At 42.0% G+C, this 18,885-nt stretch overlaps 1 protein-coding gene across 18 annotated transcripts in view; it reads left to right on the forward strand.

Moving 5' to 3' along the window:
- The window catches only part of SIPA1L1 (signal induced proliferation associated 1 like 1), a 360,159-nt gene that overhangs the window by 280,939 nt on the left and 60,335 nt on the right, over positions 1-18,885 (forward strand). For all 18 annotated transcript variants that reach the window (XM_070513910.1, XM_044773908.2, XM_070513913.1 and 15 more), the window contains 3 exons: positions 4,859-5,432; positions 6,065-6,339; positions 14,856-15,125. In XM_070513910.1, coding sequence (XP_070370011.1) covers positions 4,859-5,432; positions 6,065-6,339; positions 14,856-15,125 — 1,119 coding nt within the window. The remainder of the gene's footprint in view (positions 1-4,858; positions 5,433-6,064; positions 6,340-14,855; positions 15,126-18,885) is intronic.

Below are 18,885 nucleotides of genomic sequence, written 5' to 3' on the forward strand. Positions count from 1 at the left end.
ATTCAGCAAAATTCAGACTCTGGACAATTCTGTGTGACAAACAGCCCAATTTCTTCAACAAATAAATTGCAAGAAATAAAAGAAAAAGTGAGAGAAGTGAAAGGAAATTAACAGAATAAAAGAAAATTTAAGATAAAATAAATTAATTGCAATAATTAGGTATGGACCTTATTTGGATCCAATTCTGACAAAAAACTATTAAAAAATCTTATGCTATCTTAAACAATTGAAAATTGGAACATTGACTCACTATTTGATAAAATTAAAGATTTATTGTTAATTTTAAAACTAGTATAGTAATAAGTGGTTATAATAATGACCGGAATCTTCAAAACAAATGTTAAATTGTGGTCAGTAGCTATGTTTAGGAAGGTGGAAATATATGTTATTCCTCTCAGAAAGATTTCCATATTCAGTGGTTAAAGTGTAATAAATGTTGAAAGGAGTTACTATGATGTAGTGCAAAAAGCACTTGGAATCAGACCAGATTGTGAGACCTCTCAGATCTTAAATTTCCCTTTCTGTGAGGTGGAAGGTTGCTTGACATCTGCTGAAAATCCCATCAAAGTATCGAGTGTAGGCAGGGAGTGCAGTGTGTGCACAGTAAATGTCCATGCCTTTCTTCTTTTCTTCTCTTGAATATAACAAATAAATATGCAAGCTTCGACTAGGAAGAAAAAAATCAAAGTGGTAGAAATTTCTTTGAGAAAGCCTATTCTAAGCAATAATTAATCAACATCGCTATTGTCCAATGTAGCTGACCTTTCTAAGACAAAAATCTGAATGTGTCACTCTTGGTGCTTAAAACCGTTTTGGGGAAAGTTCAGACTTCCTGGCATAGACTACTGCATGGAGTCCTGTGGGTCTGGCCTCTCCTGTCTCAGCCTCCAGAGGCACCTCTGCCAGTCCTCCCCCGACTGCTGCCTCCCTCTTGAGCCCTGTGGAGCTCCTTACAGCTCCCAGAACATCCGGTGTTCTGTCTCTCCTCTTCGCACATGCTGCGTGCTGCTTGCTGTCGGGGCAGGAATGCCTCTTCACACACACCTCCTCCCCGCCCCTCCTTCATCTGCTGAATTCCTGTTATCATTTCTCCGGGAGGGTTCCCCTGACCTCCCAGGACTAAAGTGCCTTTCCTAAGTGTTTCCGGTAGCACCCTGCGCCGCCCCAGGAGAGCCCTCAGCCACTGAATGTAGCCCCCACCAGACTGTGAGCTTCTGGAGGGTTGAGCCTGTGACCTCTCCTCCTTGATCCTCAACATCAGCACACTGCCCAGCGTCTAATAGGTACACAGTGAGTGCTGGCCAGTGAATGCTGTTAGAAGCCAAAGGCTCCCCAGGGAGGGGATGATGGGCACACGTTTGTTCTGCGCTCATCTGTCCTGCCCTTTGCCCAGGTCTGCTTTCTTGGGAGGCTCCCCAAGCTGGCAGTCTGATCCAGGCTCCAAGAAGGGGAAACTTCCCTCTGCCGTTTCAGTGCTAAGTCCCCTTCCTTTTAAATTTTGCGCTGGGAATTGTTATTTTATTGCTGTTTCCATGGTGCTCCAGAAGTTCAAAGTCTTATTCTTCTCATTTTTTTCCGTTGAGACTTCTGCTCAGATGTCTCTGGATCAGCCCCATGTATCAACTTGAAATTGGCTTTGGTTCTCAAGACCTGCTGCTTCGCCCAAGGTCTTTGATGCCAGCGGTTGTTAGAAGGCCCAGACCCACTAGAAACAGCCTTATGGTGGTCTCTTCCGCTGTGTGACTCCTGCGGATGGTCCCTTTTGCAAGCACCTCCGGAGTGGGAGGTTTAAAAACGTTCCCCTAGAGGGAATAAGTGCGGTCTTGTCATAGAGCATGCTGTTGGCTGTCCAGAAGCTCAGATTCCAGTCCTGGCTCTCTCTCACAAGCTCTGGGCAAATCATTTCACTTCTCTGAGTCTGTTTCCTGGAGAAGTGAAGAATTTGTACCAGCTGTTCACACGGAGGTTCAGGGATATGTCAAATGACAGCGTAAAATACAGGACACCTTCCTGGTCCCTCAGTCGTACTCCAAGATTTTGAAGAGAGAACATATTTTTGTGTTAAAATGAACACAGATATCCTAAGTAGAATGCAAAATTGAGATGAATTTTAAGATGAAACTCAATTTTATTGGCAGAGTTTGAGGAGCACTGAATTCTCCCTCCAGTGCTGACTTTCCATGAACGGTTCCAGCCCCTGAGCTTCTGTCTGTCTGTCGTATAGATATCCCTCTTGAGTAGAACACCCCAGTCCTTGACAATGCTGAGTAAACAAGACATAGCTATAAGTTTAAAGGGTCTTATTTCTAAGGAGATACAGTACTGCCTACAAGGCTGACGTATGTGGGGCCAAGCAGAAGCCCTTTGGAATCTGCTTTTAAAAATAGCAAGAACCATTTATAATTAATACATCTTAAGTATCTATATATAGCAAACTGAAATTCTAGGAAGCCTTCTTTTCTTATAGAAGCAGAAATATTCTTTCTGCTTAGCTGAAAGCAGGCCTTATTATCAAGAGTTCAGAATTTGTCACATCTAAATTAATGAGCTTTTAACCTTGTAGAAAACCTTGAAAGTTAGATTTACCCAAAACAAAACCCTTCATTTGAAAAGAGCCTTCTAGGGTATCATCTTCCTCATCTTCTTCAGCAAGGATTCTATTTCTAATGATGCAAAGAGATTTTAGCGTCTGTATCATTTCCCTCCCTACCATGGTGAATCATTGATAATTATAGGTTAAGGATTCAGTTCTTTCCCTCATAGTTCGTTCTAGAGGCTTCTAATTATTGGTGGGTTTTCAGTATATGTTTGCTAAAGTTCTATCAGTTAATAAATAGATCTGTAGAAAGCCAGTGAGTTTAAGGGGCAAGTGGATGGATGGTGTTCCTATTGACGGCACCCTGCTAGGCATTTTTATCTCCCTATTTAAAGTAAAATCACAGCTGTTTCTTGAGAAAGAATAATGGTTTGAAGTGAAATTAGCAAGAGAAGAAATTGCCAATTTAAAAATGAAAGATGTTAAATATTTCTGGATCTTTACAGGATTCCTCTTAGACAAGCTAGCAAATCTGGATTTTAGCATCTTTTGCTTGACTTAAGGGAAAAAAATAACATGATCAAATTAAAATTATACGGCTGTCAGCCTTCAAGCCAGACAGTTCACAATAGACAAGAAAAATTGCCTTTCTAATACTGGTATAATTAGGCTGTAATGCATTTGGAGGTTTCTGTGAATTCTCTTCTTCTGTTAGAAAATGGAGTGTTACTTGCCACCTTTCTTTGTCGTGAAGTGAACCTAGGTAGTCTTTTCCCTTTTTTAAATAAATTTGTGAAAACTAACAAATAGGCCATTCTGTGGCATCTTCTGACAAAATATGTAATTTGTATCCTGAGGTTCCTGATTTTTATTTATCCTCTTTCACAAGAAATAATCATTTTTTGAAAAGCAAAGCCAAATATCTTAACACAAACCGTTCTTAAAATAAAGAAAAAATAATGAAACGGAGCTCTTCATTTAGTTTGAAAGATGCACACTCTCTGATTATGTTCTTTCCATTCTGGGAGTTGAGAGGAAGCAGATTTCATATTGCCTCCCTAATACTTAGTACACTTGCATAACTCACTCACTTTTAAGTAATTAGATATTATGAAAAGAGGGATGTTTGATCTGCTAGAATCATCATTTCCAACCCTCTCACACTTTGCTGAGTCCTGGAATAAGATCTTGGAACATGATAGAAAACACATGACCTCTCTGTTTTCATTTAACTTCTGTTGTTGTTGTTTAGGAAAAGGAATTTTTTTCTTTTGGGATTAAAAATAATAGGTTATTATAAAGTCCTTTTCTTAGGCCCAATTTTAGTGATATGGATGCAGAAGAAATGCCTGGAACAGGATTTCTTTAAGTCAGTCTTGCTTAAAGGAATGGGAAAAGGAAAATATTTTTCTCACAAATAAATGGTCAGAATCAAATACCAAAGTAAAGAATTTGCACCAATGAATAGCTCAGTTTAAAAATACTTTGGTGCCAGCCCAGTGGCATAGTAGTTAAGTTCATGCACTCTACTTTGGCGGCCTGGGGTTCACAGGTTCGGTTCCCGGGTGCAGACCCAGCATCATCGTTAAGCCACATAAAATAGAGGAAGATTGGCAAAGATGTTAGCTCAGCGACAGTCTTCCTCCCACACACTATATATATATATGTTTTGAAAGCACTGTTGCTGTTAGCATAAAAATTGTAATCATTTTATTACTTACTGAAATTCTAATTTTCATTTTAAAATTATGCTTTTTGATCTGGTTGCATAATGCCTGACACATAGGCCAACAAAAATATTTGTTTAAAAAAATAGAATCTATTGTTCTTGTTATGCATCTTTTGATATTTTCATTATAAGCTGTCTGCTTATGACCATCACATCTAGAATGGAGACCACACTTGTGTTCTTACAGAGTCTATGCTTGTTCTGAAAGGTTATGTGGTTATAGTAACCTCCCCACCCCTTGGAAACAATCAGTAGGTATTTAAGAATGGTTTTTATAAAGAATATTGCAGTCAGTCTCTTTTTTATAGAGTTATGGTTCGTTTGCTATCTGTTAATGAAAAGAAAGTTTCTACTTTAAGCTTTTTGGGGTTTTTTGGCCTAGAAAAAATTGGATGTTCTGTAAACCCTAAATGTCGTTGAATGAAAACATGTGCTCATGTTAAGCGGAAATGTGTGTTGTTTCTTTTGGGACAGTGACAGTTATGTTCCTTCTGAGAGGGATGTTTGTCTTAGAGAAAGTGTGTTTTATTCTCTTACTGTGAGACTGAAAAATATTGACATGCCTCTTTCTCTCTCTTTGCCTTGTCTCTTAGTGTGGCTGTCACCAGGTCCAGAGATGTGCCTTCCTTTGGACCTCCCATCCCCAAAGGGGTCACTTTCCCTAAGTCCAATGTGTTCAGGGACTTCCTTTTGGCCAAAGTGATTAATGCAGAAAATGCTGCTCATAAATCGGAAAAGTTCCGGGCCATGGCAACTCGGACCCGCCAGGAATACCTGAAAGATCTGGCAGAAAAGAATGTCACCAACACCCCTATCGACCCATCTGGCAAGTTCCCATTCATCTCTCTGGCCTCCAAGAAGAAGGAAAAATCTAAGCCCTACCCAGGAGCTGAGCTCAGTAGCATGGGCGCCATTGTGTGGGCCGTCCGTGCCAAAGACTACAACAAGGCTATGGAGATAGACTGCCTTCTAGGCATCTCCAATGAGTTCATTGTCCTCATCGAGCAGGAAACCAAGAGCGTGGTTTTCAACTGTTCCTGCAGAGATGTGATAGGGTGGACCTCAACTGACAGCAGCCTCAAAATCTTCTACGAGCGGGGAGAGTGCGTTTCGGTGGAGAGTTTCATTAACAGTGAGGATATCAAAGAGATTGTCAAAAGGTTGCAAGTGAGTCTTCTCCTTCCACTTATCTGCATGCAGTTTCTGTCTCATGAAGCTTTTATTACCAACTCGAGCCAAGTCATGGAAGCTTCTGCTGTTTTATTAGCAACTCTGAAACTCCCCTTGATGATGTGAAGCAACTCAGAGTTTATCTCACACTGGTTTGCCAGCATTTTTCAGAAAAGCACTAGAATGTGTGGAAGAAGGCACAATTACACTGTGCATTAGAACCCCATTTGCATGTGACCTGATCCCACTGCCTTGGTGACTGATGATGTGGCCCAGCCAGTCTTCTTTAGTTGTTGAAAAGACTTATTTGATTGAGTATCTGCTGCCTTGAATTTTTTAAGGGCAGAATGAATAGCCGAATATGGTTTCTCTTAGCTGCCAGCTCCCTGTAGGTCTCTGTTAGAGGTTTCTTTGCAACTTCATTGAAGACATTGAGTTCTTTGGATGCAACAAATATGTTCTTTTTGGCCTAATGAATAGAGATTAATGAAGGGGAAATAGGCAGACTGCTCTTCAGCTGGCAGGAGAGTATTCAGAAATAACCCTGTTTGCAGCATTTTTTCCAGTTCCATGTCCACCACTTAGACCCTTTTACGTTAAACCATGATATCTTTTGTTTCCTTGTCTAGTTTGTGTCAAAAGGTTGTGAATCAGTGGAGATGACTCTGCGAAGAAATGGGCTGGGACAGCTCGGCTTCCATGTCAACTACGAGGGCATCGTGGCAGACGTGGAGCCCTACGGCTATGCCTGGCAGGCAGGGCTGAGGCAGGGCAGCCGGCTGGTAGAGATCTGCAAGGTGGCAGTGGCCACTCTGAGCCATGAGCAGATGATCGATCTGCTGAGAACATCCGTCACGGTGAAGGTGGTCATTATCCCCCCGCATGATGACTGCACCCCACGGAGGTAGGTCTGAGTTGGCAGCTGTGACCCTGAGAGTCCTGGGCTGGGTTTGGGTATCAGGTAGGAGGTCTCCCCCTGAGTAAGGGGAGTAGCATATTATGAAGAGCGCCAGGTTACACATGATGCTGAAAGTTCTATCCATGGAAAGTCTGACTCAGGACACAACTCCTTTTCAGCATGTGGCAACAGCAGCTGGAAAGAATGAGTAAGTTGGACTGTCCCCAGGATTTACATCTCTGGATTTATGAAGTTGCCATTACAGATAGAGAAGTCTGGGAATATCTATCCTAAACATCTTGCACCAGTAGCTGAGAAACATTGAACACTTAAAGTTAAGATACGCTCAGCATCACAAACTGTCACACTTTTTTTTCTTTTATGTTCCATGGTGGCAGTCTTACTCTTCTGACTTCCCCATTTGTACCCGATTCCTGTTCAAAAGTCAAAGTATTGTGTTGACCCCTGCTGTCTCAGCCTGGAGGGCTGAATGTGACTGACCAGGCTTTTCCTTAACTGCATCTGCGTGTGTCAAGAATTGGCTTTAAGTGAGCTGGTCCTGCTCAGGATGCTTTGGCAGGTTGGTTCCCAGCCTTTTCCCAAAGGGAAGCCCGGGAGCTCCCTGCCCCTCCCAGCTCCTGCCATGCTAGCAGCACTGTTGAAAATTTAATTTCTCTGTCTCTGGGGAGGTTTCTTGATGGAACAAATTTAATCAACTGTTTCTTTTCTCCTCTGGGCTATCACATGCTGTTTTTCCTAGTTTTTTTCAATCTGTTAATTTGCTTTGAACCCATTATTTCCGAAGAGTTTCTCTTTTAAGCTTTGGCAATTAATTCTTAGGCCTTCTAAAGCCAAGACAATATTCTTTATCTTATTTTTTTTCCAAAGAACATGACCAGCCCTGCACCCAAGCTCTCACAGATTTATGAGCATCAGGTGGTTGAATGTGTAAACGGTTATGATGGGTTATTTGTGTCCTTTAAAAAGTAAGCAGCAATGACAATCTAAAGGTACTTCAGTTCTTCAAACCAAATGTTACAGACAGACTTAGGGATGGTATTTCTTATTATTTTTTTTTTTTTTAATAAAGATTGGCACCTGAGCTAACATCTGTTGCCAATCTTTTTTCTTCTTCTTCTCACCAAAGCCCCCCAGTACTTAGTTGTATATTCTAGCTGTAGGTCCTTCTAGTTCTACTATGTGAGACCCCACCTCAGCATGCCTTGATGAGCAGTGCAAGGTCCATGCACGGGATCCAAACCCATAAAACCCCAGGCCATCGAAAGCACAAACTTAACCACTGGGCCATGGGGCTGGCCCCAGGACAGTATTTCCTAATAGGGCTTATCTCCTGGATGGCCCAGAGGCTCTGTGCATATGTCAGAATGTGGTGAAATCCCTTTGTCTGATAGCTTTAAGAAGTGCTTCCTTTTGGATGACTGGATTTCTCTGGAGACCAAAATATATATCCAGAACTTTTTATTTCAGCTATCTTTGGGGGAGTATTCTGAAATTGCCTTATGCATACACTGCTTTAGTTAACCAGGTCTTTCTGATTTCCTCAAGCACATCATCATTAATGTTAAGTATTTTGCTGACTTGGGATTCAAGTGTGACTCTTGAAGTAGATCAGAAAGACCGTCAGGCTCTCCAACCCTCTCCAGCTGCTCTGTGCTCCTCCTCTGGTTTCCTGTCTTCTGTCCTTTGCTCTCTCCTTCAAGTTGTCTACTTTATTGCTTCTAAACAGGCAGCTATAAACTGGAGAAGATAACCAAACTTTGTAACTTATCAGCCTTGTTGCACACAGCACAGAGTTATAGATGCTGGTCTGAGGACTGTCTACTCAAAATGAAGCCTGTAGATCTTGTGACGCCATCTTGTCTGCTCAGAGGTCTTTGCCTTTATTTCTAGGCTCTCCAGTTTATATGGGGGAGAGGAGAGGGAAATAGGTGTGTGTGAGGAAGTAGGATGGAACAGGCCACATTGCTGACATTGAATTGTGAATAGTAGTTGTTACTAGAAAGATGGGCCTGGCCCTGGATAGGTAGGTCATGATAGGAGGAGGTTTATCGACAGCAAGATACTAGACTAAATACGTCATCTAGATAGGTGGTGTGTTGGTAAAAACAACTAACATTTGCTGAGTATTTAATGTGGCAGGTCCTGGAAAAAGTGCTTTTATATGGATTAGTGCATTTAATCTTTATAATAATGCTATGAGCTTCCCAAGCTAGTCTGGTAAATTTAGGTCTAACTTCAGAATCCAAGCTCTTAAATGCTGCTTTGTATGCTTGGGGCACAAATCCTTTCCTTATACACCAGCATGGCAGGGATATGCTGGTAAACTGGCTTCCTGTTGGGGAAAAGAACCTTGGTTTGGAACATTTGCTAATTCATGTGGTGTAAATACTCCCACTGTGGCCAATTTCAAGCTACCAACATGAACTGAAGCTGAAGGCAGAACTGACATAGACACTCACAGTCCACTCTTGCAAGCCAGGACAGGCTGGCTCCAGCACACCCCTGGATGAATGAGCCGTATTTGTCTTCATCTCCCAACACCACTTTTAAGGCAGTCCTTGTCATGCTCTCCTAGCCGGCAGAGCGGGCAGTGACATGACCAAAGGGTGTTAGGACGTGGGGTGACTGGGATAAAGGATCAGTGCACTGCACAGCCCCACGGGCCTTGGAGACACATTCTGCTCCTTTCGCTACAGTTTCCACCCGGAAAGCCACTGTCAGACCTGAGCAGGTGTGAAATGACGCCGTTGATGGCTTTGAGGGACCGAAAGCCCTCCTCTCCCCTTCCCTCCTTTAGAAGTGACTTCAAAGGAACAGTTAAGCATTAACACCTTGCTACAATTTTCAGCAAAATAAGATAATGCTCTTCTGTCATATTTTTCTTCTCCTCCGCACATCACACTCCTACTGCTGTTTTCCTAGCGACTAATTACTCTGTTCTTTGACTAGTCACTCTCTTCTCTGTCAGCTGTGACTGCAGCTCCAGCGTGAGGCAGCACAGGCCTCCTCGGGGCACACTGCCCCTCGGCCAGCGCTTCTGGGGGTCGCCAGTGGCGATGGTACGTAATTACAAACACCCACGTACATTCAAATGGGAGACTCATTAGTTTTGAAAAGGCAGATTTTTTTTGTTATGTTTTTAGTGAAAAAGCCAGTTTAACAACAACAAAGTAAGTATTCAATAAAAAATGTTAAAAAAAAAATAGGGCTCTTTTCCCTGTTCTCAGGAAGTAGCAGATCCTCTGTGAATTGTTTTCAAACTAAAGTTCTTTAGAGGGAAGAAGAGACAGGAAATGTAAAGCAAGGTTCCTGAGCCCCTAGTATGCACTTGGCTTTAAAAAAATCTTCACGGCAGCTTCATTTCTTTTAAAACAATGAGAACGAGGCTTGGAGAGATTCAGTGGCGGCCCAAAGAGTGAACAGGACCAGCTCGAATGGCAGCATGATGGAAGCAGTCCTGGCAGAAAGAGATTTGGTACTTACCTGCTGACTTCACTAGAAAGCTGCCCTCTGGGGAGTGAGATGTTGAACTGCAGGAGGGGCCCATCACCCCATCCATTGCCGACCCCTAGTCTGTTGGCATCTATGACCTCTGAATCTTCAACAGTCATTCTCTTGGCCAGAAAAATACCCAGATTGCAGACTAAATTGTGATGTTCTGAATGGGGTTGTGTGGGAGTGGTGGACCTTTATTCTATTGAGGGCCACTAGCCTACAATTTTTAAAGAAAGCAATCAAGGGCCATTCAAGAGGAAGAGCTAGAAACAAGTGACATAAAAGGACCAAATCAAAATTCTTTTAAATAAGAATGGGTCACAGATTTTTCTTCCTTTAAAAAAGAAAAACACAAATATTTCAAAGTTCAAAAGCATACTGCTTTAAAGCTACCAGGCTGTCAGAGATCATCTGGGTCAAATCTGTCACTTTTCAGAGGAGGAACTTTGGTCCAAAGAGGGTAAGGTTTTTTTTGTTTTGTTTTGTTTTTGAGGAAGATTAGCCGTGAGCTAACATCTGCTACCACTCCTCCTCTTTTTGCTGAGGAAGACTGGCCCTGAGCTAACATCCGTGCCCATCTTCCTCTGCTTTATCTGTGGAATGCCTACCACAGCATGGCTTGATGAGTGGTGCCGTGTCTGCACCCAGGATCCGAACTGGCAAACCCCGGGCTGCTGAAGTGGAACGTGTGCACTTAACCACTGCGCCACCAACCACTGCGCCACCGGGCTGGCCCTGAGGTTAAGTGCTTTTACATGGCTTATTAGGGACCTCACTGTCCTCAAACATCTGACTATTCTGAGTCAGGAGTCCAGGGTTGTGATGTTCTGTTCAATATGCTGTTTAGCTGTTTTCTATGTGTATTTCTTAGTGTCTTAAGGAAAAAAGGGAGAGTAATGGGCAATGAGAAATTAAAGGAGAAAGAATAAAAAGACTGAAAAAGAGAGTAAGGAGATGGAGTGTCTTTTCAGTTAATTTATGATGTCATTGTGTCACCCTGTGTCACTTTTAGCACCAGGGTTGTAATTCCTGTTGACCATAGCTCTAACAATCGATGGGTTTTCCATTTTGTCGTAGGCTGTGCCCTGAGTGAAACGCGATAGTCACTAGAAGGTAAAGAAGTTTCAGGACTTGGGGTAGAAGTGTTCTTCAGTTAGTCGGTTCAGATCCTGTCTCTGCCCTTCCTGGCTGTGTGGTCTGGGGTGAATTCATCTCTCCAGGCCTCCGTTTCCTCATCTGATGAGTGAGGATGAGAGCACCTACTTCAGAGGCTTGTTCTAGTGCAGCTGGGTTAGTGCTGGGCCCACTGTGGGCTGTTAAGTGTTAGAGTTATTGTTGTTTGACACCACGTTTCACTTGGAATGACATAATAAAAATCCCTCCATGAATTTTTATGTGCGTCATCAAAAGCCAGCTTTTATCTTTGTTCTTCAGTGTACTGCCCACTCCTTATTCCATGTATCGTTCTTATATCTTACAGAGATAAGTGAGCAATCAGAAGCTAGTGGGTGGTCCGCCTCACTGTGGAAGGCAATTAGACGTGGCGGACGGCTGAGGTTTAGCGCTGTGGAGCCTTTGTTTTCCATTCTCTGTGAATGAATCTTCTCTTCCTTTAGGCTTGGTCATGCTACATTCTCTTACTATAGAATATGCAGATAGTTTCTGGTTAAGAGTGGTAGAAATGGGGGCTGGCCCAGTGGTGTAGTGGTTAAGTTCACATGCTCCACCTCAACGGCCCAGGGTTCGCAGGTTTGGATCCCGGGCACAGACCTAGCACCACCCATCCAGCCACACTGTGGCGGCATCCAGTATAAAACAGAGGAAGACTGGCACAGATGTTACCTCAGCAACAATCTTCCTCAAACAAAAAGGGGAAGATTGGCACCAGATGTTAGCTCAGGGCCAATCTTCCTCACAAAAAAAAAAAAGAGTAGTGGAAATGAAATGTGGACTATAAAGAAGACAAAATCTTTGGCCAATGGAGTCTTTTAACCAATTTTAGTGTTAAGTATTATACAGCTTAAAAGACTATTTGAAAGACTGAGCTAGAGGCAAGTTTAACAATTATCAGTTCCGAATCTTTCATTTTATAAAGAAAGTAAGGCCCAATAGATGAGAGCATCTTGTCCATTTGATATTACATTATTATTGTTTTTGTTATTATTATTTATTTATTATCACCTACCCTGATTTGCTGTGGACTTGAAGCAGCCTATGCAGGTCCGTGTAGAGCACCATAGAATTAAAGCTTAGCAAGGGAATCTATGTGTATGTTGGGGGGGATGGGGTGAAGGGAAAACGTGGCCTAGGGGAAAATGTTTGAAAAGTTAGTGCCCAAAATACAGGATGATAAAGTTCTGTATATGTGCTGGTTCCTAGCATCCAACAGAAGGGGGCTTGGATGATCCATTGATCCATTGAGTTTACAAGTTAAAACAGACCAGGGGCGGGCCCCATGCCTAGTGGTTAAGTTTGCGCACTCCGCTTCGGCGGCCCAGGGTTTCGCTGGTTGGGATCCTGGGCGTGGACATGGCACTGTTCATCAAGCCATGCTGAGGCAGCGTCCCACATAGAAGAACCAGAGGCACTCACAACTAGAATATACAACTATGTACTGGGGGGCTTTTGGGAGGAGAAGAAGGAGGAAAAAAAGAAAAAGGAGAAGATTGGCAACAGATGTTAGCTCAGGTGCCAATCTTTAAAAAAAAACAAAAAAAGACCATTGCTAGTCCTGATTTTGAGGTGGAGAGAAGTTTTCTCCTAGATTATTGTAAATTTTTGTTAAAACTCCTTTTGTAAGCTACAACAGTCTTGCATTATATTTATAGATCCAGAGCACTAGGTACTGTATTATATGCCATATTTAGTCAGAAATGGAAGACTTCAAACCGTACTACGTAATACCTCTGTTAACAACCAAGAAAGGGTTGCAATGGCATATTTTTGTCAAAAATATCAGAATCAAAGCTAGAAATTATATCAGAGCCTAAGGTGATGTTCTCTCATATCAGAGAAGAGTTTTCACATAAGAAGTCATTAGCTGCTAAAAGTAATGTCAGATGTGCCTTAAAGCAATGTTTTGCACACTATGGATCATAACTTTTAAGAAGAGCATAAAATCAATTTAGGAAGTTGCACTTGATGTATTTTTTTAATGAAATGGTTTAACACAAAATGTAGGAGAATGAAAGCTCTCAGAGGAAGGGTGTGTGTGTGTGTGTGTGTGTATTTGTGGTTGTGCTGTATCACAGGGTCAAATGTATTTCTTACTGAGCTTGTAGTCCAAAAAAGTTCGAAAGCCGTTGTCCTTAAAGCATAAAAGGGGAACAGCAGAGCCTTGGGCCGAGGGTCTGATGAAGGTTGCCCCAGGCTGTTGGGGGCGTCAGGAGGAGTGGTAAGGAAACTCTGAGCAAAGGTACCCAGTGTAGGCTTGGGCCAAGGCTGAGGAGGGCAAGGATCCCTGCAAATGCTCCAGAAGCAGCACTTTTCCAAATCGATGGCTATCATGGAGACGTGGCAGAGGACGCATTATGGGGTAGACATTTCACATGTCAGGAGTCATACCCTGAGACATGGACAAGGTCATGAATGAGGGGTACCTTCCATGTGCCTGTTCTCCCACCAACGTAAGCCCCTTCCCTACATCAAGATCAGGCCTTTGGCTGGATGCCCTTTGGACCTGTGCTGTCCAGTGCAGGAGGCACGAGTCCCCTGGGGCTTAGGAGCCCTTGTAATGTTGCTAATCCGAAGTGAGATGCGCTCTGAGTGTAAAATATGCACCAAATTGAGAAGAATGTAAAATATCTCATTAACTTTTTAGTATTGATTTATTGATTTCATGCTCAAATGATAGCGTTTTGGATATATTGGGCTAAATAAAATATAGCATTAAATTAATGTCACCTGTTTTGCTTTTTGAATGTGGCTACCAGAGATTTTGAAAGTACGTGTGTGGCTCACACGGGACAGCACTGGTTGGACTCTCCTCGTACTGTCTCTAAGGTGCCTCTTAAAGCATGATTTCATAACCGCTCTCAGCCCTTCCTTTCCCAGGTTTCCCACCGGCTTCTCAATCTTTGAGTTCCTTTAAGAAAGAAGATCATTTTTTTCACTTAGTGGTGAAATTCAAATGCACAGTTTGAGTTAATGCTGTAGTGGGAATAGGTTTTTTCAGTAATTTGTCTGTCAGTCAAGTTAACGATTGACTGAACCTTCTTTGGTTGTTTGGGTAAAGGGAATGGAAGGTGGGTTCCACATTTCCTAAGGTTTGGGGGTTGGGATGGTGGCACAAAAATCGGCTAAAGTGACAGAAGGCATTTGTGCCTGCCATTCATTTTACTCAAGTTGCTACCGAGGACCGTCCTGCTATGAGGGATTTCTGGCTTTGGGGGGAAAGAATCCTGATTTCAGGTTATGCTTTGTTCCCTGGCAGTCTTGATGATTGCAGAATTTCTATAATTGGCTTTTTTTTCCCTCTCCTTCTGAGCTAAATTTGGCTCTCAGTTTGGATTTCAAGATTTCTCCCCACTTAATTTTTTGACTGTTGGGATCCCAACAAATTCAAAACTGTGCACCCTTTTAGAGCCTCAGTCGTAAGACTCGGTGGAGGATGAGTGAAGCTGACTGCCTATTTCCTCTGAGGCCCTTTCTTAAGAGTCTGCTCCCGTGTCGTGCTGTCCTGGTGGCCTTCCGTCCTCAGGTCTCAGTACTGACTCTTCTCCCTACCCCCGCAGCCCACCAGGGTGACCATGGATCTCATTGTTTTTTCAAAACTCCATATCTCAGACTCAACAGTTGGGATTGAACAGAGGAAAATGCTAGTGTAACACTTCCTGGGGTTCTGGTTTTTGAAAGGAAAATTATTATAGGCCCCAATGATTACAAGATGATTTGAAACAGAGGATGAAGTGTTTGATCCATTTTAACCGTTAATGAGAATCAGTGTGGTTCCACCAACAAGCAAAAGCAATATTAATTTTCTTTCTCTCTTTGCCCTCCCCCACCAGGAGTTGCTCTGAAACCTACCGCATGCCAGTGATGGAATATAAAATGAATGAAGGGGTTTCATACGAATTTAAGTTTCCCTTCCGAAATAATAACAAATGGCAGAGGAATGCCAACAAGGGGCCTCATTCACCTCAAGTCCCATCCCAGGTACAGAGTCCCATGACCTCGAGGCTGAATGCTGGGAAAGGAGATGGGAAGATACCTCCTCCAGAAAGAACCACCAACATTCCTCGAAGCATCTCCAGTGACGGGCGCCCACTGGAGAGGCGGTGAGTGTGTCTCAAAGGCTTGCTCTAAGTCTCTCCCCCAAGTTTAAATAGCACCAGACCCATAAGCACTAGCTTTTAGGTCTTCCCATATTTTATTAGAAGTCAAAAATCAAAACTGAGATGCAGGGGCCAGCCCCTTGGCTGGGTGCGTAAGTTTGTGCTCTCCGCTTCGTCACCCCAGGGTTTCGCCAGTTTGGATCCTAGGCCACAGACCTAGCACCGCTCATCAAGCCATGCTGAGATGGCATCCCACATGCCACAACTAGAAGGACCCACAACTAAAGTATACAACTATGTACTGGGGGGCTTTAGGGAAAAGAAGGAAAAATAAAATCTTAAAAATAAAACTGAGATGCATGCAACATTGGTTTTCCATCATGGTAGCCGTCCAGTCCATATGGATAAATAAGGATATATTCTAGCATAACGCTTGGCTTTGTGTGATGGTATTTGTGCTTCGCTCTGTCATTTCCATGTGATATCAACAGAAGTCCTTGCTGCACACTTAGTAAGCCATGTGGATTAGAACTTGGCAGACTCTTTGAGGTGACATGGACCGTATTATCATCTTTCACAGTCTTTGTCTTTTGGGAATAAGTGATATGATAATAGCAACAGAGTGCAGGTTTTTGGCTGAGTATCTGTATCTGTGTCACTTTGGTAACAAAGAATTGTGGGAAAGGAAAAGAAGTACTACAGCACAAACGTATTTTCCACTGCTCTGGAAGTAGAAGAAAGTGGATATGTTAAGACACTCAGCCCTAAGTAAAGTAAGCAAAGATGAGAGACACTGAGAGATCCCAGAAAGGCAGAAACCAGGGTTTGTTGTTTAGTTGAAAGTCACAGTGAGTTCCCTCACAGATGATAACTGGTTAACTCTGCCTTTACCTAGAATCTAGGTCAAACATTAAACTAGATTAAGTACTTTTGAAATGTGAATAGAAATTGGCTATAAAATTTTAAGTAAGTGCACTATAAATTTAGTTACCCCTAATTACCTATGCTAATGAACGAGAGTTTAATTCACTAACCTGCCAGTCACCTACCAGAAGAAGCCAGCATCTTTCTGTCCACCCACTGCCCTTTCCCCATCACTTCTTCTTGTCTTGATCACATCTCGGAATGTTTTTGTGGCTCCCACATGAGAGAGCGATCAGAAACCCACAGAGCTGGGGAGAAGTCTCTGTTCCAGGAGCTGTGTTAGGTAGAAGGGAGGTTCCTGTGGGAGCCAGAACATGATCCTGGCCCATCTGAGCATCAGGAAACAGGTCCTGTGTGCCCAGGGTGCCAAAGAAAATGGGACCCAGCGATGTTTATCATTGGTTCAAATTGGTAGCGGAAAGCTGAAGGATGTCTTTATCTTAGTCTAACTTTTGAGCTATTGCATAAAACATTGTCACTTAACTATTTCAGAAATACTAGAGTACCATGTAGAAATAATTTAATAAAAAACAGACAAGCAAAAAAACTAGCTGTCTTTCTAAAATTTCTCATTTAATCCTGAAAATTTATTTACAGAGCCCCATGCTGTTTATCTCCCTGAAAGATTCCCCTCCCAGAGTGGCCACATTCCCGTCTGCACTCCTCTCGCTTTCATTATTTTGATGAGGAAAAACTTCCAAGAGATCTCTGAATAAATTCTTTGTTCTACACATTCCAAACTTGGCTCTCTCTGAGGTGTGTGTTAACTGGAAGTCATGATTTGGCTCACATTTTGAAAGATGAACCTAGGAAACCATTATTTAGAGAGAGACTTTTTTTTCCTCTCAATGCTATTTTCTTTCTCTCCAGAACACTCATTGAGCTTTTACAAATGAAACTGTTTTGGGTTATTGTCTTTATACAATATTCCATATAAGAAAATAGGAGAATCTATTTCGATTCCATGTGGAGTTTAATTTCTGCAACAAAAACTAAAGGTTGTTGCTTGGACATACTGACCTCCAAAAGTGAAAATATTTTTTGTAGCTAATTATCATCCGATGATGCCAGCAGCTTTTAGTGCTAGAGACTGCATCAACTCCAGTTCTTTGAGCTGTAGAGGTTGTTTCTGCGGATACTTGTGTCTGCCTTTCATCTTAACTCCACGGAGAGGAAAGGCATCTAAGTGGGTGCTCTCCATAAAAGGTTGTAAGAACAGCCCTGTGACTCTCTGAGCTGTGTAGATAAAAGAGGCACAAGTGAGGCCGTCAGTGGTTTTCGAGGCAATAACCTCTACTCAGTTCTCTCTAAAGCATCTTAGTTTAAGGTCTTCTTTAGAACACTGGGCTAGGATTTCAGATCTTAGGATGGATGGTGTAGTGAGTTGTAAAATCTCAGCCCCATGTTTTCGGGATATTTAGGTTTATTTGGCTCATCTTCATTTTGAAGTATGTGGTAATTAGATGCATAGTCTTCTTTTGTGAATATTTTACAATTCGGTTTCCTATCCCATCTTTCTAATTTTCTTAGTATGATATTTCTTTTTTTAAGTTTTACCTTCAAGTCATAAATAAAAGGTAATATTTGAGAAACTTTGTTTCGCTACTATTTCAGGAATATTTGGGTATAAACTAGACTCATGACATTCATCAGGAATACTTCTTGAATCCTTTGTGAATCCACAGATTCATAAGGTCTACCTGGGCATTGACCACAGATTCATAAGGTCTACCTGGGAATTTAGTTTATTCTGTGAAAGTAGTGAAATACAACTGAAAAAATAAGCATTCCCTTCATAGTCTTACTGAGAACAAAACCCCTTACTAAGATATGGAAGTGAGGCCCCTGGCTGGGCACATCTTTGTCCTTTGACTCTCCCCTTCATCCCAGCCCTGCCTGGCTGCCATTTACACTTGAACCTGGGCAGTCTGTAAAGTGTGACATGGACCTTTCAGATGAATCACAAGTAGTCAAAACACATGCCGAGGTCCGCCACGCCCGAATCTTGCCTTACCAATGATGGCGTGAGCCCAGTAGTGAAACTGAAGTGTGGCCTTTACGTAGCTGTTTCGTTCCACTGATTTTTCTCCCCCAGGTTAGGCCAGTTATGTTTAACTGTAGAGAAACCAGCTGTATGTAAGCCTAAGTTAGGAGCTATCTCAAGTCTACCCTGCTCATGCTACAGAAATCTGCCGACTTCATTCCCATGCCTGGATCCAGCACGGCTCATTCTAGATGAAAATACTAATTTACTGCTTATAGAAGCATAGTTTTTCTTGAATTGTATGCAAGATCCCACACTTAAAGGTCATTAAGAACAATTTTTTTAAAATAGATTTGTGGAATAGATTATTCTTTTTCCTTTAATTCCAAGGTTAGGATTTTTATGATATACTAAAATGTGTTGGTGTTTGGAGTTTCTAACAGAAATTATTTCACTAAATTGTGTTCTCTATACATTAAGAGAAACTGATGCAGTAAGAACAGATGACCCATTTGCCATCTAAATAGAATAAAGTATAATTCTATTTGGTTTAAAAATATGAGCTGTATGCTCTCCAGGTGGCCTTTTGAATATATAATTTTATAGTATTTGTGGGAGTAGTTTTTATTAACAGAACTAATATTTGCTCAACAAAAGTAGGTAATATAATGCAATCATTATTTTGGCCTCAAATTTATCTGGAGAGTGTAAGGGTAGAATTGAAATAAAAATAGCTGGCTGCAGCATATTGAATGCAACACGTTACTGCCTTAAAACACAATGAGGGATCAGTAATAAAACCATGATCTGTGTTAATATGCTCCAAAAAGTTTAGCTATTTCGAGGCCTTTGTAT

Source organism: Equus asinus, chromosome 7 (assembly GCF_041296235.1).
Source record: "Equus asinus isolate D_3611 breed Donkey chromosome 7, EquAss-T2T_v2, whole genome shotgun sequence".
In the NCBI taxonomy this organism is placed as follows: Eukaryota; Metazoa; Chordata; class Mammalia; order Perissodactyla; family Equidae; genus Equus; species Equus asinus.